General features: G+C 42.5%; 1 protein-coding gene across 1 annotated transcript; it reads right to left on the bottom strand.

Annotated features, from left to right (window-relative positions):
• Positions 1–333: 333 nt before the first annotated feature.
• LOC110532191 (serine/threonine-protein kinase 35) lies at positions 334–18,729 on the bottom strand. Its single transcript, XM_021615877.2, has 3 exons — positions 17,921–18,729; positions 13,016–13,814; positions 334–4,538 (listed from the first exon to the last, which is right to left on the bottom strand). The coding sequence occupies exons 1-2, from the start codon at positions 18,462–18,464 to the stop codon at positions 13,078–13,080; spliced, it is 1,281 nt and encodes a 426-aa protein (XP_021471552.1). The 5' UTR covers positions 18,465–18,729; the 3' UTR covers positions 334–4,538; positions 13,016–13,077.
• Between the last annotated feature and the right edge of the window lie 6,777 nt (positions 18,730–25,506).

Here is a 25,506-nt window from a genome sequence, read left to right as displayed (position 1 = left end):
GCTCAGAGCGAGTGATGTTTGAAACGCTATTAGCGCTATTACTTTCGGGTAACAGGCATTGTGGAGTGCAACGACAGAGAGGCAGGTCGTTATTGCGTTGGACTATTGCAAGATTGAATCCCCCGAGCTGACAAGGTGAACATCTGTCGTTCTGCCCCTGAACGAGGCAGTTAACCTACCATTCCTAGGCCGTCATTGAAAATAAGAACGTGTTCTTAACTGACTTGCCTAGTTAAATAAAGGTATACATTATCAGTTGGAGCTCTGCTTTACTGCAGCTTGGCTACCAAATAAAAGGTCATCTCTGTGGTCTTTAAAATGACTATAGAAAAGTTATTTTGAAAGTGGTTTATTAGTTTTCATTTTCAGGGATCCACCTCAATGAACAATATATAAAGCGTATAAACACCCAGTTAAATAATACCAGTACAAACAGTAATGTTATTTTTGAGGAATACTGATGGTGAGAGACAGGGTAATGTGTTGAGCTCATTAGAACCAAAGTATTGCAACAAAGACACAGCACCTGCGGGTTACCACTGGATTTCTTAACAGCTACTAACGGAGATTACACGGAAATCCGAGCCACAAAAAAAAAAAAAACTGGTTGCAGCGAAAAACTGTAGAATAAAACTAGCAGACCATCTGAACTAAATCAAAACAGGAAAAAGATACATGGAAGACTGACATCAATAAAATGATCAGACTGGAAATGTAGCCTACGCCAACTACGATAATTTAGTTAGCACATTTATTTACAGACAAATACAGCACAGGAGGCTGCTGAGAAGATGACGTCTCACAATAGTGTCTGGAATGGAGTGAATGGAATGGTATCAATGTTCAAAACCATTCCATGTATTCTGTTTCAACCATTACTATAAATTACATTTGTAAAGACTAGGACCAAAATGGTAATACATTAAATGTGGGAGTATAATTTGTTAATGCAATCTGTCTATTCTAGTTGTGCCATGCACTTGGTGGTTAGATACTATAGGTGGTTCAACCAGTTCATAAACGATTAGATCGCTAGCGGAGGTTTGTTTGAGCCCAATGTATATTGGACAATTATTTATAAAATGCAGTTTATGTCATGTGTAATGAAAGATTTGGTCCTAATAAAAAAATAAGACTTCTTTTTTTTTCTAATTTATTTCAAGAGAAACTGAAGTTGTCAAACATTTACAGCAACAACAAAAAATATGCTTTACTAAAACATTTAATGGCTCAAGTTAGCTTCTTAATTAAACAAAAAAATCATAATTTACATGATACACACACTTTGACATAGGTGCTGAAAGAAGTAGTAGTTCAGGAGAACAGAACACCAGGAATGGTTTGGTTCCTTGTACAGTGAAAGAAGGTTGCATAGAGGAGTGGGTTGGTTTTTAAGCATAATCATTACGGTAGCTGTATGCCTAGTGCTCCCCTTAAACCATGGCAATACACATGTAACCTACATGCAAAGTCTTCACTACTCCCAACAAGATACGACATCATGTATGAACAATAGGTGGCGGAAAGAGCTTCAGTTCCCTTATCATATACAGTATATTTCAACGTAAAACATGAACGTAGAGTAGTCATGCAACAGTAGACGTTGCCATGACGTTAAAGGGAGTGCTCACTTACTTGTTAACACCGAAAGAGGTCAGAGGTTACAAGAGGTTTTTCCAGGTAACAAACTGGTCTCTTAAGTAAAGCTGAGTGTCACTGGGTGTACAGTCTAACATTAAAATAGAGGTATCTGAGAAAGAGGTGTGTTAACTTCTGAGATTATCTGTAAAAATAAAAAAAAAATCTAAAAAGGCAAAGTTATCTGCAGAGAAGCTTGAAGGTAAAGTATTCAAAATCTCAAACGGCGATCAGAGTAGCTAACGGTAGCGAAAAAAAGAAAATCTGAAAGCGTCTTAGAGGAGTTTGAGGTTAACCTCAGTGAGGTTGGTTGAGGTTAAAGAAAAACTGACTCGGGTCTAAACCTATCACAGTTAAAGAAATGGCCCTCTAAAAACGCAAATTAAACAGGTCTAGACCGAAACCAGTTTAAAAGTAATCTAGTGAGACGGTCTAGTGAAAGACAACGGTCAGAGAAGGAGACTGAGGTAGGACTAGACTATCAAACACAGATCCGAGTGTTTGTCAATAGCCGTTAACGAAAGAAAAGAAAAAAAACAGGAAACTAGACTAGACTAATAAAAAAAAGGAAAGAATGGGTTGCCTTGACACAAGATACGGTCCCAACTGAATCCTGGAAACACGTCTATGAATCAATCGTCAACTACCGTGCTCACTTAAAATAAAAGTGAATAGATCAACACAGAGAACATTCCCAATATGCTGTGGTTCAACTGTTTGTTGGTTGGTGCTTGCTGAAGTCCACATTCTGCAATCCAGGATTAGCTTTTTGGAAAGATCCAGCCCTGGTTTAGACTGTCAACCATTACGTGAACGGGTATTGTCACTCGGACTTAGTAAAATACTAGGAAGAGTCATTACAAGTCAGAAACATTGCAAAAAGACACTTCACAATCTAGATGGTAGACTCTTAAGTGGTAGTGTTTGAAAAACGACGACGATGACTATGTGTTTTTGTGTGTGTACAATAGTATCTGTCCATTCAACTGTTATTCCCACACACATCTCGTTTATAGTGAAGTGACACAACTAAAAACGGCTCTATGGTGAGCGAGGAAAAGGTGATTTTTTAAAACCACTTTTTTTTTTAGTCGTGGTGCTACTTGGGGGAACTATTACCAATGCCAAACAATCGACATCCTAAACTGAAGACCCTCCAACAGATACTCAAAAGCCATTCAATTACAAAGATCAGACGTTGTTGATCACAACTGTCCTTTTGATCCCATTCCATAGCATTATTTACATGATGTTATCAGCAAATGTTATGGTTACAATATCCAAAGTCAAAGAAGTAAATGAGAGTTTAAAAGGAATTTCGAAGCGCTCAAAGTTGCCTGCTTTGCCTTTAATTGGCACTAGGCTTAAAGTGAGTCTAAAATCCCCTTTGGTGAGGGTCCTGAATCTTCATACACAAACCTCACATTGAAACCATAACATGTTCACAGTAGCCAACAGCCACATTTCATTATTAATTTCTGTATATAAAAAAAGACACTGTCAATGTCAACTTAATAGTGAGTGACATACAATAATGTAAGACTTTTCATCGTAGTTACTAGCTAATCAGTCAATTTTTCGGTCTGAAATTAACATGATTCCGTTTCAAACCAAATGTTTTGGGATATATAACAACCAATTTATATTTAGCCCAATATAAAAATTGTGACATCAGTGTCCACAACTCTGGTACAATTTGGTTTACGCAATAGGTAATTCCCCTAAAACCATTTTATGATCTTATATAGGGAGATGGCACCGTTTGGCTTCAAATGCACGACATAACAATATTATCATATTATATAGGCCTGCTACCAAGGGAAAATGATATACTGCATGTAAAAAACCCCACATCAAACTACTTAGGAATCAAATTGGTTACCCCTCCATTTGATGAAAGTCTAATAAGGCACAAGGGTGTAGAGGGAGGGGAACAGGGGTGTTGATGATGCTGCTTGGTTGATACTAGTGCAATGTGTCCACATTGAGGACAGGGGACATGGGGCGCTGTGTACTGAACTACCCAATATAACCCACCTTTATAAATTGTCTATAAATAAAGTTGTATTGAACTGAATTCACATTTCCAAGTCACAGTATACAAGTCCCTTCTTCTACATCATTATCGTCGGTCGTTTTAGGAATACTTTTTAAAACTCTGGTATAGAGGGTACACAGTGCAACATGTTATCCTCTCCGGTATATACGTGAACGATTATCCATCCATACTAGCCTATGTGGCCCCATCCAACACACGTCAACATCGGAGAAGAAGGAAGAAACAGTACATGTCCGGACCAATTCAAATTAAAAAACAACATTGAGAAAAATGTATTGTGAAAACCAGCTCATCAAATAACAAATCATTATTACTCCTTGTGGCCATTAAGATATACTTTATTAGTCCCTACAGGATGGACATTTTATCTAACCCCCCGGATACACACACATCCACACAAACACACATTAGGTTGGAGAGGTAGGTGGCACCTGCTGGCTCACTCCCGCCATATTTTTTGCCCTCTTCAGCAGTGGGATTCGAACCGGCAACCCTCCAGATGCTGGCCTGCTTCTCCAACCTCAAGGCTACTGCCGCCCCCATTCCAAACCAGGTGTGCCAAGGAACACTTTGTGTTCTGGCATACTTGACCGTCGTCCATTAGTGAATGTCTTTGGGCTTTTTAAAAATAAAAGGTGCGGTGGGGGAAGGGGAGAGGACCTGACTTCTCATATGACTTATTGCATAGCTTTCCCGATAAAGGTGTCCTGATTTTAGAAGCGCTGACCGCAAACCCTCCATTCTTTCACATTTGGGAGCAATTGTAGAGGTTTCACAGTTCAGAGTCCCTTTTTACACCTCTGTACAGATGTGGAATCCCACCTTCAGTTTGTATACCAATCTGTGGAGAAAGAGAGAGAACCAGATGATTGAATGTTCGGCAATATGAAATACAGGCCCACAGGTTATCATGATTCTTTAGGCAGTGCTAATAGTGTACTGTGGAACTCTGATCTGTGCATACAAAATGTATAGCCTATAGAAATATTCCATTATGCAAGGCCATTCAGATGTGCGAGATTGGTGGGATTTAGACCCTGATTGGTTGACAAGTCCGAGATTTCCGATAGTGTCATGGTATAAATACCATGACAACCACTCCAAAAAACAAACAAACACTGAAACTGTTGATGACGTAACCCAGATCCTTTAGTTTTCGCTTTAATCTCAATGATGCACACTATTAAGTAGTGAAGTACGTGCCATGGATAGGTTGCATAACTCATACCACATGGTATGTGCACAAGTGGGCCAGCTGGACTGATGCATAAAAAGAAACCACTTGACATGAAAAAGACAAACTGCTCGAATGTCATTTAAAAAAATGACACTGATAATTATATTGATATATTGATGATTTTTACAAGTTTAAAAAATAGCTTTTTTACAGTGGTCTCCACTGAGGCTGTAAAAAGTCTGCACAACCCCATGAATCTCCCCCTCGTGCAGCAACCACTGCAGCACTTGTGTTCCATGAGCAAAAGGGCCCCTTTCCTTCACTAACTGCTTGCAGCACTCTCAGCTGCTGTAAGGGCCCTGCAGCAGCTGACACTGTCAGGCTAAAAGCCAGCCATTATGGATTGCTCTTAAGCCCAGAGGGGATCGATCGATGGTGGTAGCCGACTTCACCTCCCATTCATGTGCAGGCTTGTTGAGGAGGAAGACTGTGCCAGGGTCACTTTATTAAGGCAAGCAAAAGAAAATGCTTTCAAATATTTTGCAACGAAAAAATGGAAATGAGCGGTTCTTATTGGAAGAGTCCATGTAGTCCCTTCCTGTTGGTCTGTTAGTGCCTAATGAACACAACCCAGCTAAAGATCCTGTCAAGACTCGTGGGAGGTGGGAGACACCTATTCTGAGCAAAGGGCCATTTAAAGTCTGCTGAAACTACTTTCACCCATGCCACTAGCATGCAGAGCAATTTCTCAAGCAAGACTTTTGCTAGGACTGTCAATGGTTTGAGCTGGGGGAGGGGAAAACTGAACATTTGCTGTTGGCAAAGAGGTTTGGAACTCTATTTTTGATCTATTAACTCATTTACTGCATGGTGCTGTCACCATGGAAGGCCAAAACTCCACCCCACCGAAAAAGGCTGACATTTCAAGCAGTTCTCATAGTAAAAGGGTTTCATCATACTTTTCACAGTATTATTCCAACCTCATAGCGTGGAAATATACTGAACAAAAACAACAATTTCAAAGATTTTACTGAGTTACAGTTCATATAAGGATATCAGTCAATTTAAATAAATTAAATTAGGCCCTAATCTATGGATTTCTCATGACTGAGAAGGGGTGCAGACATGGGTGGGCCTGGGAGGGAATAGGACTACCCTCTGGGAGCCAGGCCCTCCCCTCTCAGATGATCATGCAGGATGTGGAGGTCCTGGGCTGGCATTGTTACACGTGGTCTGCAGTTGTGAGGCCAGTTGGACGTACTGCCAAATTCTCTAAAACAATGGTAGAGGCGGGTTACGGTAGAGAAATTAACATTAAATTCTCTTGCAAAAGCTTTGGTTGACATTCCTGCAGTCAGCATGCCAGTTGCACGCTTCCTCAAAACTTGAAACATCTATTGCAATATATTGTGACAAAACTGCACATTTTAGAGTGCCTTTCATTGTCCCCAGCACAAGGTGCACTTGTGTAATGATCATGCCGTTTAATCAGCTTCTTGATATTCCTCACCTGTCAGGTGGATGGATTTTCTTGGCAAAGGAGAAATGCACCTTAATCAGGGATGTAAACACATTTTTTGCACAAAATTGGAGAGAAATAAGCTTTTTGTGTTTTTGGAATATTTCAGGGATCATTTCAGCTCATGTAACAGTTTAAAATGTTGCGTTTATATATAAAAACACAGGGAAATCACGTTTTTGACTGCACTCGGTCTTTAAGCTCCTCTTTAGATCTCCAATGTGCCACCCTCTTATACTCAACTAACTATAATCATTTCTGCTCCTGCGTTTTATAAGGACTGAAAAGCCTCAGTCCACCACTGCCAGGCAAGTTCTGTAACAGTGAGTGAGTGAGTGCAAGCAATTAAAACTAGCAGAGGAGTCTGGTCCTCACCCAAACCCGAAACCAGTTATAACATTCTCTGTACGACCACAACAGCACCAGCGAAAACCATTAAAAGCGCTTAGGGAAAAAAAAGCAAAAGAGAGAAACTGACAAACTTATGCAACGCAACTTACGCAATGCCCAAGCTCACACCGAGGTTGGCTGTGCCTGCCTGTTTGTTTTCAGGTTTGGGAGGAATTCACCGTTCCAGCCTCAGGTAATTCACCCATCTTGAAGTGATTAGATATCAACGGGGGTTGAGTATTTGTGGGATAGTGGTGATTCATGGTTTCGGTCAGGGTTGGCAAACGTGTGTGGATCTTTGAGACACTCAGTGAAGCTATAGCAGCAGTGAGACTTATCTAAAAAAAATCTGAGTTCATCACTAAAAATATCCCTGAGAGCAAGCTCCTAACTACTTTTTTGCAACAACACCAGCTGATCACGCACGTCTTATCAATAAATGAGAGTTTAAAAAGGCTCCAGCCAGAAGACCAAACTGAGGCTCAGCAGAACAATGCTCAAAGACACACTGTATAGCCTACTCCAGTGTGCCTGACAAAAGAAAGTGATTGAAACCAAAACACAGCACAGCTACGGTCGACTCACAACTGTACATGCCAATGCAGAACCCCAGCACTGCCAGTCAGTAACACAGGCAGTCGCAGGCAGGGTGAAACGAGACCGAGGGGTGCATACAGCAAAACAAAGTTCAAAACACCCCGGTTACATAACTAAGCAAAAACGCTCTCGTTCTTGGACACCCGCCCTCCACTCCCCCCAAAAATCATATATAAAAAGTGACCCCCTGTTGGCATTTCTCAATCAACTCAAATATTGTGTTTAGCTTTCGCTGACTTCAGTCACCCCCCCCAACCGGTTTCCATGACAACAAACCTCTATACATACGGTGAGACACACCCACAGAACACATTGAGTACATGCTGTACCATACAGCCAAATCACTGTCTAAACGACACCATTTCCATATAGACTGATAGTAGATGGAGAGAGAGAGAGAGAGCGACTTCCAAGTTTGAACATGCGTTCTTCTGCTCACCTAAAGTGTACCGTGTGCCCTAGGATAGGGTTGAACTAGACCCAGTTTGGAACCTATACACTGTACATAGAAAGACTTGCGTAAGGCACCACAGTCAATATTCCCTGTTGATGTTACTCATGTGCAGGGCACTCAATCTCAATAAAAAAAGATGGCCAACAAAACACAGATGCTCAAAATAAAACAGAACCTCAGTTTAAGTAAAGGCGGGGGAAAAGCTAAAGCGCATTGGCCTGGTTTATCTGGGTAGAGGCACACAGATACACAGGCTGGCAGGCAGAGGACAAAATGTTCCAAACGTGAGCCTCAGTAAACCCTTGCATAGAAGGAGCTAACAGTAACCATAGACCGCTCTGAGAGTGCGCAAGTGTGTGTGTGTGTGTGAGAGAGACGTTGGACAACAACAACAGTGATGGAGGATGCCCACGGCAGTGGTGGTGGTACTGGACAGAGAAGATGCACTTTCAGTTCAGCCTGATCCTTGAACACTGAAAGGATTTGTATTTAACACAGGTTTAAAACCCCACCACCTCACTGTAAGCCCCCGATAACCCCCTCAACCTACCATATTCACTCCCTCCACCCGCTCTGTGTTCTCAAGATCTAATCCCCCCCCCCCGTGTGACAGATGATGGATTCTCCCATCAGACAGGGTACCAGGGGTGGGTTACATAACAGGCATAACAGATATCCCTGCATCCTGCAGGAGAAAATGAGGCCACTCCACACCGGTCGAGAGACACGCAACACTACGCAGCTGGGCGATATGGCCTAAAAATCATATCTTTATTATTTTTATAGGTGGAGATATATGAGAGAGATTTTTTTGTTAATGTTCTCTAAGTAAGCTTTGTTGCACAATTAACTTTCAAATACACTGCATTTCAAACAGTCAGCAAAAATCAAATGAATTCAGGGCTTGTGAAGTTATACCTAGGCTAAATATTATCCTTCCACAACCATAATACCCACTAATAATTGAATTATTTTATCAAAATAGTTTTACCTGCTTTTTTGCCATATTCACTGATATGGCTTTCAAGTCAGTCTATGAAAATGCCCTTTTTGTTACAAATTTAACCAGAACAGCTAGTATATCCGTCTTTGGCTAAAATGCTTCTAACAGTAAGTGGTACCGCACAACAATCAATATTCATTGATACTTCTGTTTTAGTAGTCTGCTCTGTGTGCAGTTTGAGGAGTTGAAACATAAAAATAGGAGCAATAGAGGGTAACTTCAATAGAGGGTAACTTCTCTATTACAGTAAAATAAAGTCAATGTCTTTCGGTGTCAATATGATTCTGTTGGGCCAAATCAGTCAGGAAGACGTGATCGCTCATCTTTGATGTGGTGAGTGGCCGGGGGGAGGTGTTTCCTGTATGTGTGGAAATGAGAAGGTGAACAGTAACAGCAGGAGTGAAGCAGATGAGACCAAAAAGACAGCACGAGAACAAACATTTCTACAAAAGCTTGATTCTTGCGCCCGGCCCTACTTCACAGTTAACTCACTGACACTCATGGCACACTGGGCAGCTGGGAGGGGAGTGGCGAGGGGGAAAAAGGTGAACGGCAGTCTAAAGCATTGGGGAATGGTCGGAGTGCCCCAAAAACTCTGACCATCTGGGTTCAAGTTCAGAGCGTCAGATTGGAACTTCAGATATCTAAACCGTCCAGTCCTCAATCTCATCTACGAGAGATTAGGGTTATTAGAAGGATCCTTAGAGAATGAGCACAATCTAACACATTCAACCAATTCCATTAAAATGTGAGCTAACGTAGCGTGAGGCTACTGTCTTAATCCACAGAGGTTTTGAGTTGACACGTTTTTGACGAGATTCTTGACAAGATTGCCCCATTCCTCTGAGCTGTCTGCTGCGTGAAGTCTCAGTTGTATCCCATGCAACCAAGCAGAGCGCTGCATTCCCGTGGGCCCCGACAGAGATCATTGCGGCGCGATCAGCGTTTTTCATGCTGCGGGCGGGAGAGGGCGGTCAGACAGACAACCTTTTAAGTCCAGCAGATTTTCTAAAAGGTTGTCTTTCTGTTGTTTCTATTGTATTAAAAGCACCTCTGTCGCACTATTCATAAAGGCTAATTCTCGCTGACTATCTGCATTGATCCTGCTTTGTACTAACTCTTCTGACTCATCACATACGCTGCTGATCATCATCTATCCTGTTGCCTAGTCACATTACTCCTACCCATACAGAGCCTTCAGAATGTATTCATACCCCTTAACTTATTCCAGATTTTGTGTTAAAGCCTGAATTCTAAATGGATTTCTCACCCATCTGCGCACAATACCCCATAATGCCAAAGTGAAAACATGTTTCCAGAAATGTTTGCTAATTTATTGAAAATTAAATATCTAATTGACATAAGTATTCATACCCCTTTGCTATGACACTTGAGCTCAGGTGCATCAAATTTCCTTTGATAATCCTTGAGTGGCCCAGACATGAATCACATTGAAAATATGTGGAAAGACTTGAAGATTGCTGTTCACTGCCGCTCCCCATCTAATTTAAGAGCTTGAGAAAATCTGCAAGGAAGAATGGAAGAAAATCCCCAGATCCATATGTGCAAAGCAGATAGAGACGTACCAAAGACAACTCAAAGCCGCCAAAGGTGCTGCTACAAAGTATTTCAATAAATTTGCAGAGAATTCTAAAAATATGTTTTCACTTTGTCATTATGGGTTATTGTGTATAGATGGGCGACTTAAAATATATTTAACCCATTTTGAATTCAGGCTGTAACAACAACATTTGGAATAAATCAAGGGGCATGAATACTTTTTGAAGGGACTGTGTACATATCTAATTAAATAACCTCGTAACCAAGCACATCGACTTGGTACTGGCACCCCTTATCTTTACTCATTGTGCATTTATTCCTTATGTTATTATCGTTCTATTATATTTAAATGTTTATCTCAGCATTGTTGGGGAAGGACCAGTAAGTAAACATTTCACTGTTAATCTACACCGGTTGTTTACGAAGCATGTGACAAAAAAATTGGATATGATAGGCTCCAACATCAACTAAATATTAATTACATTTATTTTACTCCCACTCCTAAACGTATGCAAAACATAGCTCAAGTCAAGTGTCTGATCTCCTATTCCATTTCGCCCCAACTCTGCTCTCTTCCAAACTATGTCTAGCCTGTTGGCTGAAATAGCCCAATAATGGGCACTACTGATAGCCAAAAATTAGATGTCCCATGTGAGAATCTCTGGTATTTTTAACACATTGTTTAGGCTATTTTTGTGCATTTTGATCTTGCCTATATGGCGTTAAATTCCTGGGACAGGGGTTGCCAAGCAAGTTGCGTCACATACGCCTAAAATAACATTTTCAGGACTAGATCTTGTGGGATGAACAAAATCAGTCCCGCAAAGACTTAATTAAATCAACTCATGAAGAATGGAGCCTGTGGCTCACCCAGTGTCTGACAGTTACTCTTTAAGGGTTTATCATAGTCAAAAATGTGTACGCCTAGCACAACAGCAGTGTTGTAGAATATTGGACGATTGATTTGCAGTTGAGAACTGTGGGGAGGTCCGTGTTCGGGATTATTATCCACCGTGGATGGTGGTCTCAGAGCCTTGTAGCTATGTCACAATGGGAACCCGGACTATTGTGTCTCAGCGTCTGTGGACTATGATTTACACTTTTTGTTCCGTGCTGCATTTCACCCTGGCAATGAGAGTGCCGAAACCTGGGTTCAAAGTACTGGTTTTCTTTGAGTGCGAGCAGATCAAGTATTCAAAAGAAACGGGTGTCTTACAGCCAACCACAGAGGCACTGGGAGTAGTCTACTTAGTCTCTCCGAAAAACAAGGTGAGGACATCCACGGCCCAAAGACTAACATGGCACAATGTCCTTAGACGCCCTGAAAGTCCAAATGGCTAAGACAACTGGAATTAAGCAGCCTGCCAAGAAATTCCAATAAGTCATGATCAAATGTGATGTGAGTGTACCTGAGAGGTAAGCAAAGGGCATCGGTTACTCAACTCAGCCCAAGAAGAATAGGGCTTGTTTACAGAGCACTGATACCATCTCCCATACTCACGCAGAGGAGGAGCAGCAGGAAGTGGAGGGCTGGGCCAGGTTTGGCTTTGGAAAGCGGACGAGCCCGGCTGATCTGCTCATCTACAGGCAAACATAGTGTTAAACTAAAGGCCCCTGAGGGGATGATCTGTCAGAGCAGGAGAGCGTTATGAAAGAACGGAAAGTGGGCCAGAGAGAGGGAGGGAGCGATGCAGTTTGGAATGGCACTGGCAACCGTACAGGGTACACTTTGCCCCTCAGGGCAGGTAGTGTGGTTTTGATTAAAGCCAGAGAGAAAGAAGAAATAGAAAAAATTAAAAAGAGGGGGAGGGAGGAGCGGTCAGATGAATAAGCAGAAAAACGAGTGAGTCGTAAGAGACTGAGCGAGGGATCTCTGGCATGCAGAATTGCTTGTCTGGACTCAGGACCAGCATGTTTGTATTTGAAATAGCAGACTGTGCGTCAAGGCATTACCAGCAAACCAGTTCTCTTGTGTTGCGGCACTGAGTGCGACTGAACAGAGAGGGGAGGCTAAAGCCTCTACTAAGTCAAGAACAGTTTATCTCAGATTAAAGTCAATGTGGCAGTGAGGAGAATAGCTTTCACTGATTTACATGGGTATTAATACAAGGCTCCCGAGTGGTGCGGCGGTCTAAGGCACTGCATCTCAGTGCTAGAGGCGTCACTACAGACCCTGGTTAGATTCCAGGCTGTATCACAACGGGCCGTGATTGGGAGTCCCATAGGGCGGCGCAGAATTGGCCCAGCGTCGTCCGGGTTAGGGGTTGGCCATCATTGTAAATAACATTGTAAATTTGTTCTTAACTGACTTGCCTAGTTAAATAAAGGTTAAATAAAAATAAATAAAAAAGAACTGACCCCCTAGGAATGCAAAAAAGGAATGCGATTCTTGAAAATTAAGTGGAGGCAGACCAAACACATGAGTGACATACTAACAAATCAGGAGGGCACTGACAGGGCTGCTAAACAGCTGACTAATATAGGATCAATTGACAGTGAAATAGGAGCAACTGCTATTAGGTCACATTTAATAAGGGTCAACTCTTCAGTGAAGCTATATGAGTGAGTGAGTGAGTGAGCAGGTGAAATGTGTCTATGTGAGAAGGAAGATAACCTACCTGGTAAAAGAGCAGTCCCTTCTCTGACTGACCAGGGGTTGGAAAGGGGAATGGGAGCGGTGTCACGCAGCACGCGTGACTTGGTCCACCCGCTCCTCCAGCTGGAAGGCGTCGGGCCGGTCCTGGGGGTTGACCGCCAGCATGTCCTGCAGCAGCTTCTTCACCCCCTCCGACATGGTGCTGCGTGTCTTCTGCGGGATGTGCAGGACCATCTTGGGGTTCCCCAGCAGCGCCTCGCCCACTGGCACGATCTCGCTGCCCTGCCGCACATAGGTGCCCAGCAGCTCGCGCTTCGACTCAGCGTCAATGAAGGTGATCCGCTCCAGCATGGCCCAGATGATAATGCCCAGGGCGAAGATGTCCGCCTTGGCCGTGTAATGGCCCTCCCACACCTCGGGCGCCATGAAGAAGTCCGAGCCGCAAGTCGACGACAGCCAGAACTTGTTCACGTTCTTGTTGTTGCTGCCATCCCCGCCACCAGCTGTGGGTTGCTCTTCGCCATCGTTGCCACCGGCGCCAAAGCCAGCGCAGACCTTGCTGAGGCCGAAGTCGGCCACTTTGAGTACAGGAAAGCCCGACTTCTGGGAGATGAGGATGTTGTCGGGCTTGAGGTCACGGTGCACAATGTTGTTCTTGTGTAGGAAGGCCACGGCGCTGGTCAGCTGACGCATGAAGCTCTTGTTGGTGCGCGGGTCAGGCCGCCGTGACAGGATGTACTGGTTAAGGTCCCCGCCCTCGCAGAACTCCATGACGAACCACAGGTAGCACGGCTCCTCTGGGTAGCCCAGAATCCGCTCACCTGGGGAAAGACAAAACGGCATTAAAGGGTAGCAAAAACACACACACTTGACAGTGAGAGGCCTCATACACTAGGCTTAATTTATCGTAGCTCAGCAATATTGCGGAGGCCTCGGATACCCGCTTATACCCGCTCGCTCCCCTATGCCTTGAGATGATTCTTGGATGAAGTAAAAAGAACAGTGTGCGACTCAGCGTTTTGAGCATACAACAAAGACTGAAGGGAACACAAAGCCAATCTGGTGGCAAGCACCATGGTGCTTTTAATCACTAACATTTGTGACAATATGGGATTTCAAGTGTGCCATGACAAAAACTTGGAAAAACAACAAATCACAGAGTGATGTAGGCTAATGAATGGGACTCTAACATGCTGACCACACCACTTGAGTTAGCGTGCGAGCGCTGAAAAATAAACGTACACATACATGTTATTTAATAATTTCACCCAAACCGTTAACGTGCGTATGCGTAGCCAGTCGTTAAAATAGAACTTGGTTCTATTTTTGACGCGCTCGCCGCTCCCATCTCCTCATTGGTTTTTAGGATCATATACCCACGTGGGTAATTGAAAGATGAACTGAGGTCCACATTCCAGTGCAGTTGGTGATGGTAATGCACCTTAAAGTTGGTTGCCAACCTACATATAAAGTCCGAAAAAGAAGCATGAAGGATGAGAAATTACTAGAAACTAACTAGGTTTACCCTTTTATATGTGGATTAATTGTCAGAGTAGAGGACCTTGTGCATTTCAGGTAAAATAACAACCTAATGTTTATATCCCAGGACAAATTAGCAAGCAACAGCAAGCTAAATTGCCATGAATGTTTCATGCATTTCGACCTGTCCCCAAATTAATATAGTTGGTTCAGAGTTTGTTTTGATATTTCAACCTGCGTGTCCTGATCGCATCTGGTGTGGATGGACAAAATCAACATGTGTGCGATGGCGCGACCCCGGTCAGCATGTAATGGTCTATGGTTTCATTCTGGTCCCCATCAACCAGTAGACTAACATTCTCAATGGGCGGCAAATAATAAATGTACTTATAGCATTATCCCCAACTTGCAACGCGTCCAACATGTTCATGCAACAGTGGAGGAGAGAAATGCTTGTACCAAAACAAACAATGTCTCGCTAATTTGATCCAGATCTGAGGGAATAGACAGAGTGCTCAAGTAACATATGGTACGAAACGGATGCTTCCGATGCTGAGTCATAGGTCAGTCTTTTTATGCTGGCTCGTTAGAAGTTAAATCAGGTTAGGTCGGTTTTAAATATCAAAGCGGGTTTAGCAAGGGTAGGCTGCCATCGCACTGAGCGGCTTTCCGCTTTGAAAACACTAACTACGCCCGCCCCCTTCCACATCATGTGCAACGATCTCTATTAAAACAAATGGGACTTGTTGCTTAGGCCTAAAAAAACTGTTGCGCACTATCTACACACATTAAGATAGGGCTGTGTGCAGCAGTGCAATCAGCAATGCACTGATCTTGGCTAGGGTATCTGGGACTGTGTCCAAAGACTACAACTCAATGCAAACACAGGTAATCTGTCTGTGCCCTACAATGTTCTGGCTTAGTCAGCATATTTGAGAGCTGAGGAGGGTGAGTTGAACTAATGCAAGCTATAGGACTACAAATCCCTTCAGACAGTCGAGGCCAAGTCCCTCTAGTGTCAGCAACATGGTGGGGTTGAACCTGGGATATAAATGGGTATGTAAACAGTATCCCAATAACCCCCTTTATCCTATTTGTTTTTCATCCCTGCACTGCCTTCAACATTCAACAATGTCACACCCCCAGTGGGACAAGGGCAGAGAGAAGTTGGAGAAAAAAAACAATAGGCACAACTACCTGTCTCATGAATTGTTTTAAACCACAATGTCAACCATTGTTTTGGTATTGGCTAACGCATTAATTGACTTGCTGATATTGGTAAGGTCCGAATAGGCAACATTTTTGCTCATGCAGCTTCTGAGTTCTGAAAACCTATGGGGAAATTTAAATAAAACTTGTTTCAAAATGTAGTATTTCAGTTTATAAAATGCAGGGAGTAACCTAATTGTGCAGATTGTGCAAGATACAATACAACAACTAGCTTACAATACAACAACTAGCTTACTTTATCAACTCAGACAGAAGCTTGTTCCAAGATGGGATCAAGTTGATATTTTCCTGCCGGACAAGCCCTGAGCAACACAATGTAGCTTTGTGAGATGGCATTGCAGACAACACTACAGTGCTGTATCCATGTAGCCTAGCCTACATATAAGACAGTGCTGAAGTGTGTTACCTGAGCACATATTGACCAACAAGCTTTCATAAATATGATGATCATCCTATGTTCATTAGACTTCAGAACACTATGCTCTCAAATCTGTGCAGAAAGTGGGTTAACCTGACCGATATTGACGATAATGTTTAAAAAATTGCCAAAACATTTCTATTGACTTTTACACTATTTAGCCCAGAGAAGCTCATTCTGTCTTTAAAATGATGGCTATTGGCTAAAAAGAAGTCTAGATTAATATTTAATTTGTTGACAAGTGTAATGGCCCGAATGGTGACACTTACATAAGGGCATTTCCATGTAAAAGGACCCATGAGCACCAACATGTGAAGTTTATAGGAGCATGTCAAATAAAAGCTAATAGTCACATATATATTTTATTTATTTAATTAAGGCATATACATTTTTCAACCAGTTTCAATCCTAAAAATTAGGAATACGCAAAGGTTCTGATTTCTGGTCAAACAGATAGAAAAGGGGTCTTAGATAACATCTACCAGAAAAATACTTAAGGTAATATAAATAACACACAATAATGTTGATGTAAAGAACCCTGCCAACTATTACCTACACATATTTAGTTTTGATAAATGATTTGCCTTCTGTACGTTCAGAAAACATTGCCTTATGCTTGGTAATTTTTAAAGATATTTTCTAATTTCTCTCCCTCATGAGGAGGATCATGAAATGTCACAGAAGGTAGACCTACCTACCAATTAGTTACAGTATTTTTACCGATATCATGTTTGTTTTAATAATTAAGTGATGATAACTCATCATTCTGTTACCAAACTTAGCATCTGCACAGTTCTTTCAGTAAATGTGTTTTTGTAAAATGTTCAGTGGAAATAGTTCAAATGTGTCCTTGACTAGAGTTGTATAGATTGATGAACTTTGAAATCAATGGTTTTTGTTTTGCAACATTTTGAAGTAAAAAAAAGTCAGCCTAATTTAGTTACCGTGGAATTGCCCATTGACAACTATAAAAAGGGCAGCAAAGACAGTACAGGGGCTAAAAGCTCTAAACTTTAAGCCTAGAGATTAAAAACAAGATTCAGAAGTATATTTTTCTCAAATTATAAAAATGTATACTCCTATGTAATATACATTTTACATTTAGGTTATATAAACTTGATTAGGAAAAATACAATTAAGTGGATTGCATTTAATAATAAGAAAAATAAGGAAATAGCATAGGTTAATATCATAAATTGCATGAAATATTGATTGCTTAATTTAAAAATGTATGCAAATTTGCAACCAGGAGAGGTTTAACTGATGGCCAACTAGAACACTGTGTTCTCTCAAGTGCTGGAAATAGCAAACTGCCTATACAACAGTATGGCTGCGTGAACCTATAGGTGGGACAATCTTTTTTACTAAAAACAAATGTATGACACTGAGCAACGTACAATTTATTACGAAATCAATAATGATGGATAATCTATTCTAGATGTTTACTTACTGCCCTCCCATCTAACAAGTATCCTAATAGAAACAATAGGTAACGTGTTACACAATGTTTTCAACACTTTTGGTTTATTTCCATTATCCACCTCGTTTTTTTTTTATATGCTGATCAACACTTTTGCAAAATTAGCCTACTTTTTGCAAACAATGGGTAAAACACTGAGCTAGCAGCTAGCTTGCTAATGAAACCATTGTTTTGATTGGCCTGCTCTGTATTGATCACAGATCTAACTAGCAAGCTATCTTATCAATTCAATCGAGTTACTGTCATTAAAAGGGTTACAAGACAACCAAACAGGCAGTGGTTTTCGTCAACGTAAACATGAACTAGCTAACGTTAGTTACCTTTTAGTGAAGTCTCCACCAACCGCAGGTATTGTTTGGACCTTTTATTTCCATGACTCATTTTCTGGGCCATGCCATTCCTTTGTAGCACACATTCCTCAAGCTGCACCACATTCTCGTGTTTCGTCTCCAGGCTTGCCAAGGCCCAGAATTCGGCCAGAGCGAGTTCCACATTTTCGGGAGCGTTGCACTGCAGTTTTTTAACCGCTACCCTTGCCCCAGTCCTCAGAGCAATTGCCTCGAACACTACCCCATAGCTGCCCCTTCCCACCTCCCGCAACAGATTGTATCGTGGTGCCATTACTATAGCATGCTCCAGGTTCTCGTTCTTGGAAAAGTTCATAGAGAAACAGTCCTCCTCCATAGGGACATCGATGTCTTCATTGTTGTTCCCTACCACCAGCGCCCTCAAGACTTTGACCACCTCTTGTTTTACCTCCCGTTTCGTCTTCATTGTGGCGTTCTGTGCTTCAACCAGCCTTTTGAAAGCCCGCAGACTTCTTGGGGTTCTTATCTTTCGCCTTCTCGCGTTGCATATATCCATGACTTCTTTTTAGTTGAAAACAAGTGTTTAGGAAAAATATGTGTATCTTTCATTACTTGAGTCAAAACGAATGATCAAACCTGTGACGTTTAACTGTAGATTAAACGTCAGATAGCCCTCTCTACTTATATGATGCCGCTCTTTGAACAAATTTGATTAATAAACAACTGTACAGCCCCCAATGTACAAAAAGAGAGAGGAGGGAGTGGCTTGCTCCGAATTCTTCTTCTATGATATCATGGCGGTCAGCAAACAATAGTTTAAGTGCATGGCGCCACTTACTGTGCTGGGATGTATGATCAATCATGATCTGCCCAATTCTGTACTACCATGAAAATACAATTCTAAACCAAATAAATCACTAACTTCCACCACACCCTGCTGCTTTACACAACCCGAGTCAATTGATAACCTTACCAATAAAAGCAATGAAGTCAACTTTATTCATTATCAAAGTGTCTTTTGACATCGCACATTCATGAGCACAAGATTTCTGAACAGGCCTCGAAACCCTGCCAGGACCATCAGAAGCACCAGCCCCGACTGTAGGTGTCCACTTATTACAGGTACATCCATGTAAGCTCCATCAGTCCGCACTGTAGTTCTACCAATCTGTTTTACAGCCTCTGCATACGATACACCATGACTGATCCTATATCTCTGAGCCTCTCTAGACTCTCCCTGTACCTGGCATCCACCAAATGCTGGATTGTGTTCTCCCCCAGAATTACAGCACTTAACCTTCACATTGCTTCCACATTCACCGTAATCATGAGCCCCTCCACACATATTTTCTTTCCTTTACACTGAGCAGCTACATGTCCTATTCTTTGGCATTTAAAACACTTCAGTTCATATTGGACAAATTCTCTAACATTCAAACTAAGGAATCATATCTGTGCTTTTCCCAGCAAGACTTTCTCAAACCTCAGCATCACTGATAAGCTTTCACTTCTTTGACCCTCTTTCCTACTGATCAACCTTTAGGCCTCAATCACTCTGCCCCCCTTCACATTTTCTTTAATATCATCTGTGGACAAATATATTCCAATCAAATAAAATGTTATTGGTCACATACATGGTTAGCAAATGTTATTGCGAGTGTAACGAAATGCTTGTGCTTCTAGTTCCGACAGTAATATCTAACAGTATGTAGCAATTCCACAACAACTACCTAATACACACAAATCTAAGTAAAGGAATGGAATAAGAATATATACATATAAATGTATGGATGAGCGATGACCGAGCAGCATAGGCAAGATGCAATAGATGGTATAATATACAGTATGAGATGAGTAATGCAAGATATGTAAACATTAGTGGCATTATTAAAGTGACCAATGATGTCAAGTCTGTATGTAAGCAGCACACTCTCTGTGTTAGTAATGACTGTTTAACAGTCTGATGGCCTTGAGATAGAAGCTGTTTTTCAGTCTCTCGGTTCAAGTTTTGATGCACCTGTACTGACCTCACCTTTTGGATGGTAGCGGGTGAACAGGCAGTGGCTCGTGTGGTTGTTGTCCTGGATTATCTTTTTGGCCTTCCTGTGATATCGGGTGCTTTAGGTGTCCTGGAGGGCAGGTAGTTTGCCTCCGGTGATGCATTGTGCAGACCTCACCCCCCCCTGGAGAGCCTTGCGCTTGTGGGCGGTGCAGATGCTGTACCAGGCGGTGATACAGCCCAACAGAATGCTCTCAATTGTGCATCTGTAAACGTTTGTGAGGGTTTTAGGTGACAAGACAAATTTCTTCAGCCTCCTGAGGTTGAAGAGGTGCTGTTGCGCCTTCTTCACCACACTGTCTGTGTGGGTGGACCATTTCAGTTTGTCTGTGATGTGTACGCAGAGGAACTTGAAACTTTCCACCTTCTCCACTGCTGTCCCGTCAATGTGGATGGGCCAGTGCTCCCTCTGCTGTTTCCTGAAGTCCTCAGTCATCTCCTTTGTTTTGTTGATGTTGAGTGAGAGGTTTTTTTCCTGACACGACACTCCGAGTGCCCTCACCTCCTCCCTGTAAGCTGTCTCGTTGTTGTTGGTAATCAAGCCTACAACTGTTGTGTTGTCTGCAAACTTGATGATTGAGTTGGAGGCGTGCATGGCCACACGGTCATGGGTGAACAGGGATTACAGCAGGGGGCTGAGCACGCACCCCTGTAGGGCCCCAGTGTTAAGGATCAGCGAAGTGGAGATGTTGTTTCCTACCTTCACCACCTGGGGGCGGCCCATCAGGAAGTCCAGGACCCAATTGCACAGGGTGGGGTTGAGACCCAGGGCCTCAAGCATAATGATGAGTTTGGAGGGTACTATGGTGTTGAATGCTGTAGTCAATGAACAGCATTCTTACATAGGTATTAGGTATAGGCAGTTTGATGGCGATTGTATTGTCTGTGGACCTATTGCGGCGGTATGCAAATTGAAGTGGGTCTAGGGTGGCAGGTAAGGTGGAGGTGATATGATCCTTGACTAGTCTCTCAGTTACCTTGGCTTTCTTGGGAACAGGAACAATGGTGGCCATCTTGAAACATGTGGGGACAGCAGACTGGGATAGGTATAGATTGACTAATGTTTTACTCAAGTCGGCCACGGAGAAGGAGAGCCCACTGCCTTTGGTAGTGGTTTACGTCGGTGGCACTGTATTGTTCTCAAAGTGCGCAAAGAAGTTGTTTAATTTGTCTGGATGCAAGACGTCAATGTCCGTGACTGGGCTAGTTTCCTTTTTGTAATCTGTGATTGTCTGTAGACCGTGCCACATACGTCTCATATTTGCGCCTTTGAATTGCGACTCCACTATGTCTCTATACTGACACTTTGCTTGTTTGATTGCCTTGCGGAGGGAATAACTACACTTTTTGTTTTCGGCCATATTCCCAGTTGCCTTACCATGATTAAATGCGGTGGAATGTGCTTTCAGTTTTGCGCGAATGCTGCTATCTATCCAGGGTTTCTGGTTAGGGTAGGTTTTAATAGTCACAGTGGACTTCCTTATAAACTCACTCACAGAAGCCCGGAACATTTCCCAGTCTGCGTAATCAAAACAATCGTGAAGGGTGGATTCCGATTGGTCAGACCAGCATTGAATAGTTCTTGTCACGGGTACATCCTGTTTGAGTTTCTGTCTATAGGAGGGGGGGAGAAAAATTGAATTGTGGTCAGATTAGCCGAAGGGAGGGCGGGGGAGGGACTTGTATGCATCGCGGAAGTTAGAGTAGCAGTGATCCAGTGTATTGCCCGCACGAGTGCTACAATCAATATGCTGATAAAATTTAGGTAAACTTGTTCTCAAATTTGCTTTGTTAAAATCCAGAGATACAATAAATGCAGCCTCGGGATATATGGTTTCATTTTCAAAATATTATCTTGCTGAGCCTGGCTACCACACAATGTTAACAATCTACCATTTCCAATGAACCAAGCTAATTTCACTTCACCTACCTCTTTCTCTACGGCATTAGTTACAGTAGTCTGATAGGGTGTAAGTGAGGCCCTGTGGTCTCATCAAGCACTATCACCACTTTCCATTCCAACACATAATTACTCTTGCTTCCTACCTTGGCCCTCTTCTGGCTTTCTTTACCATACGCTCCACTGCTGTCTGTACCTCTCTTCTTCCTGTCTTTCAACTAACGACCATTCCGGCCCTTGACCCTTATCCTCCATACCATCAGAACAGACACCCATATTGTTCGTATTCCAGCACAGCTGTTGCTTCACCAACTTTTTTGTCCACACTACTTGCCACCATTTCCCATTAACCTCATACCACATTTCTGTAAAAAACTTTCAACTTAATCAAACAACTCTCACTCAAACAATCGGTCTCATTCGTTTCTAGTCGCACTGCCCTGCGCATCAGAACCCTGACACAAGTTCGCCCTTGCTCCATCTCACAGAAAAAGCAGGGCCATGTTCAATTGCCAAATGTTCTCGAACTTTACAGATAGAAATGCCATGCATAGAACCAATGTGATTCTTTATTCTACATGTCAGAGAGGGATGTTAGTCCTACATAGGGTATTTCCATCTGATACTTCTAAAATGTTCAAATCAAATCACCTTCCCCACATTGAGTATGTTATAGTTCTCCACTGTTACTTTACTTTTAAACGTAAACAATGATCATGCCTATTATATCAAAATGTGTTATGTAATATAAATCAAAGAAAAAATCCCACAAACGTAGGAAAAATATTGTAACAGAGGTAGCTAATACACATTGACATTATGCTGCATTGAGTGTGTTCATAACCAAGTGGGAAGGTGGTAGCCTACCCCTCCAACTGGTAATTACTAGTGGGAAACTTGTGTCATCTCTGACAAAGGCACCATGCACATTTGGGGGTGCCTTTGAGATTTGCCATCTCAGATGTTTTTCTTCTATTTTTTCCTCTGTAATATTACTAGCCACTTAGCAATTTTATGACGTTCGCTTCAGCTAGCCTAGATAGGTTCCCAATCTCCCAACATCATAACTACAGTAGCTACCAAGAAGCCATTTCATGCTATCAATCAAGTTCAAGTGTAATGAACACGATGGGAGACAGAGAGCTGGTTTCAAGCGCAGGGCGCAGCAGGTGTTTATTTGTAAAGGACCACACGAGGAGGCAGGTATCTGGGTCCAGGGGCAGGCAGATGGTCATACACAGGGGTTCCAAAAAGGCAACAGTACAGGCAGGGAAAAGGTTAATAACGTCATCTTGGAGATCAGGCAATAGTTTGATAACTGGAAATCCGAAATCCGGCTAAAGTAGAGGCAGGGAATAGGCAAACAGCGTAGTTAGTAAGGCAGGCCAAAACTATCATACAGGATTAAGGATGATTAAGGATTAAATCACGGGAGAATTAAGTCACGGGAGGATTAAATCATGGGAAAAACAGCGCTATAACTAGAAGTGTGTCACAAAACAAACAATACCTCACAATGATGGGGTGCAAAGAACTGAACTAAATAGTGGGTGATAATGACATACATTTGTGTGAACAGGTGACCAGAATTCAGGTGATTGGGATCTGGAGAGTGAGCTGAGTTCAGGGGATTTATGTGTTTGAGAGTGTGAGCTAAAAAGTGGGCTGGAAAGTGAGCTGCGTTCAGAGGATCTATGTGTTTGAGAGTGTGAGTTGGAAGCAGACATTACATAAAGTAGCTAGTTTGTCTAACTATCTTAGCTGGCATACCTGCTGGGAAGGTTGGTGTACTTTAGAAAAGCAATAAATAACTAAATGTACTGTATATTTTAGCAGAGATGCATATGTAGTATTTTTAAGAAAATAATGACCATACAGACAGCTCAAGAGGTATGCTTAGATATGTAGAAAAATATACATATTTTTAAGTTGAATGAAGCATGATTATGACTCAGCTGGTGCTCTCGTGCATGGCTCAGTGTTGCTTGCCTCGAAGTGAGCTTAGAAGGCATTTTGCTTGTCTGGTAGGCTTGCGTCACTGGGCAGCTCGTGGCCAGGTTTCCCTTTGTAATCAGTGATATTTTTTAAGCCCTGCCACATCCGACGAGCATCAGAGCCGGCGTAGTAGGATTCGATCTTAGTCCTGTATTGACGTTTTGCCGGTTTGATGAGTCGGAGGTTGTAGCAGGATTTATTATTAGTGTCCAGATTAGAGACCCGTTGCTTGAATGTGATAGCTCTAGTCTTTAGCTCAGTGCGGATGTTGCCTGTAATCCATGGCTTCTGTTTGGGATATGTATGTACTGTCACTGTGGGGGTGATGTCGTCAATGTACTTATGAATGAAGTCGGTGACTGAGGTGGTAAACTCCTCAATGTTATCAGATGAATCCCGGAAAATATTCCAGTCTGTGCTGGAGAAACAGTCCTGTAGCTTGGCATCTGTTTCAATGGACCCCTTCCATATTGAGAGTGTCACTGGTACTTCCTTAAGTTCCTTGTAAGCATAAATCAGGAGGATAGAGTTAGGGTGAGATTTGCCAAAGGGAGGGCGAGGAACAGCCTTGTATGCGTTTTTGTTTTGTGGAGTAAAGGTGATCTAGAGTTTTGTTGCCTCTATTGGCACAGGTGACATGCTGTGAAAAATCTGGTTAAAATGATTTCAGTTTCCCTGCATTAAAATCACTTGCCTTGAGAAGGCCGCCTCTGGATGTGCATTTTCTTGTTTGCTTATGGCCCTATACAGCTCTGAGTGTGGTCTTAGTGACAGCATCGGTTTCTGGTGGTAAGTAGACAGCTACGTAAAATATAGATGAAAACTCTTGCTAAATTGTATAGTCTGCAGCTTATAATGGGGTATTCTAACTCAGGTGAGCAAAAATGTGAAAGTTCCTTAATATTAGTGCCTCATCACTAAGATGGGCCAACATAACATAACACACCTCATCTTACCCAGGTTAAGTAACAAAGCCTTACCTATTGCGCTTTTCATCTCTGCCGTGGTAAATGGTGCATTCAACGCATCATTGACATCCTCCCTCCTATCCTCCTATCCCTTCTGACCCCACTCATCCTCTTAATCATCCCTCACATTTCTTCCACAGGTGTCGCCCTTCCAATGGTGTCACACAACTGACGCCATCATGACCTCTTTGCCTGACGGATAGTTCTCCTCACAAGGACCTGGGCCTGCTTATGTTGAATCAGATGTTGGAAGTTATGCGTCCTTTTCAGCACTCTAAATGCCCTGTTCCTACTCCTCACCATTGCCCCACACTCCTCCGCCTACCATTGGACTGCTGTTCTCTCCTGCCCCACACTCCTCCCATTTTGCCCTTCCAAACACCCACCTGCCTACTCCATTCACTGACACCTCCCACTGGCCTACTGTGCATACTATGAGGTAATGATCACTCCCTACTGTCAACTCCTCCCATACCTCCCACTCACAGATTCCTGCCATCGTACTACAGTAGTTACCAGTGAGGTCCAAGGCAGACTCTTTCCCTGTGGCTACATCAATCCCGGTCTCTCGGCCATCATTCAGGCACATCAGATCTTTGATTTCTATCAGATTTTCCATCACTTGGCCATTTCCATCCATTCGTTTCCCCCTCCCCCCAAAAGCGTGTTGTGGGCA

Source organism: Oncorhynchus mykiss, chromosome 9, assembly GCF_013265735.2.
Source record: "Oncorhynchus mykiss isolate Arlee chromosome 9, USDA_OmykA_1.1, whole genome shotgun sequence".
NCBI classification, from domain to species: Eukaryota; Metazoa; Chordata; class Actinopteri; order Salmoniformes; family Salmonidae; genus Oncorhynchus; species Oncorhynchus mykiss.
The sequence above is the reverse complement of the archived record's forward strand: the minus strand, read 5'-3'. Positions and strand labels throughout refer to the sequence as shown.

Coding starts and splice junctions, on each gene's coding strand:
- LOC110532191 (XM_021615877.2), bottom strand. CDS start 18,464: ATGGATATATGCAACGCGAGAAGGCGAAAGATAAGAACCCCAAGAAGT. Junction 13,815..17,920: donor GGTGGAGACTTCACTAAAAG/GTAACTAACGTT, acceptor GTCTTTCCCCAG/GTGAGCGGATTCTGGGCTAC.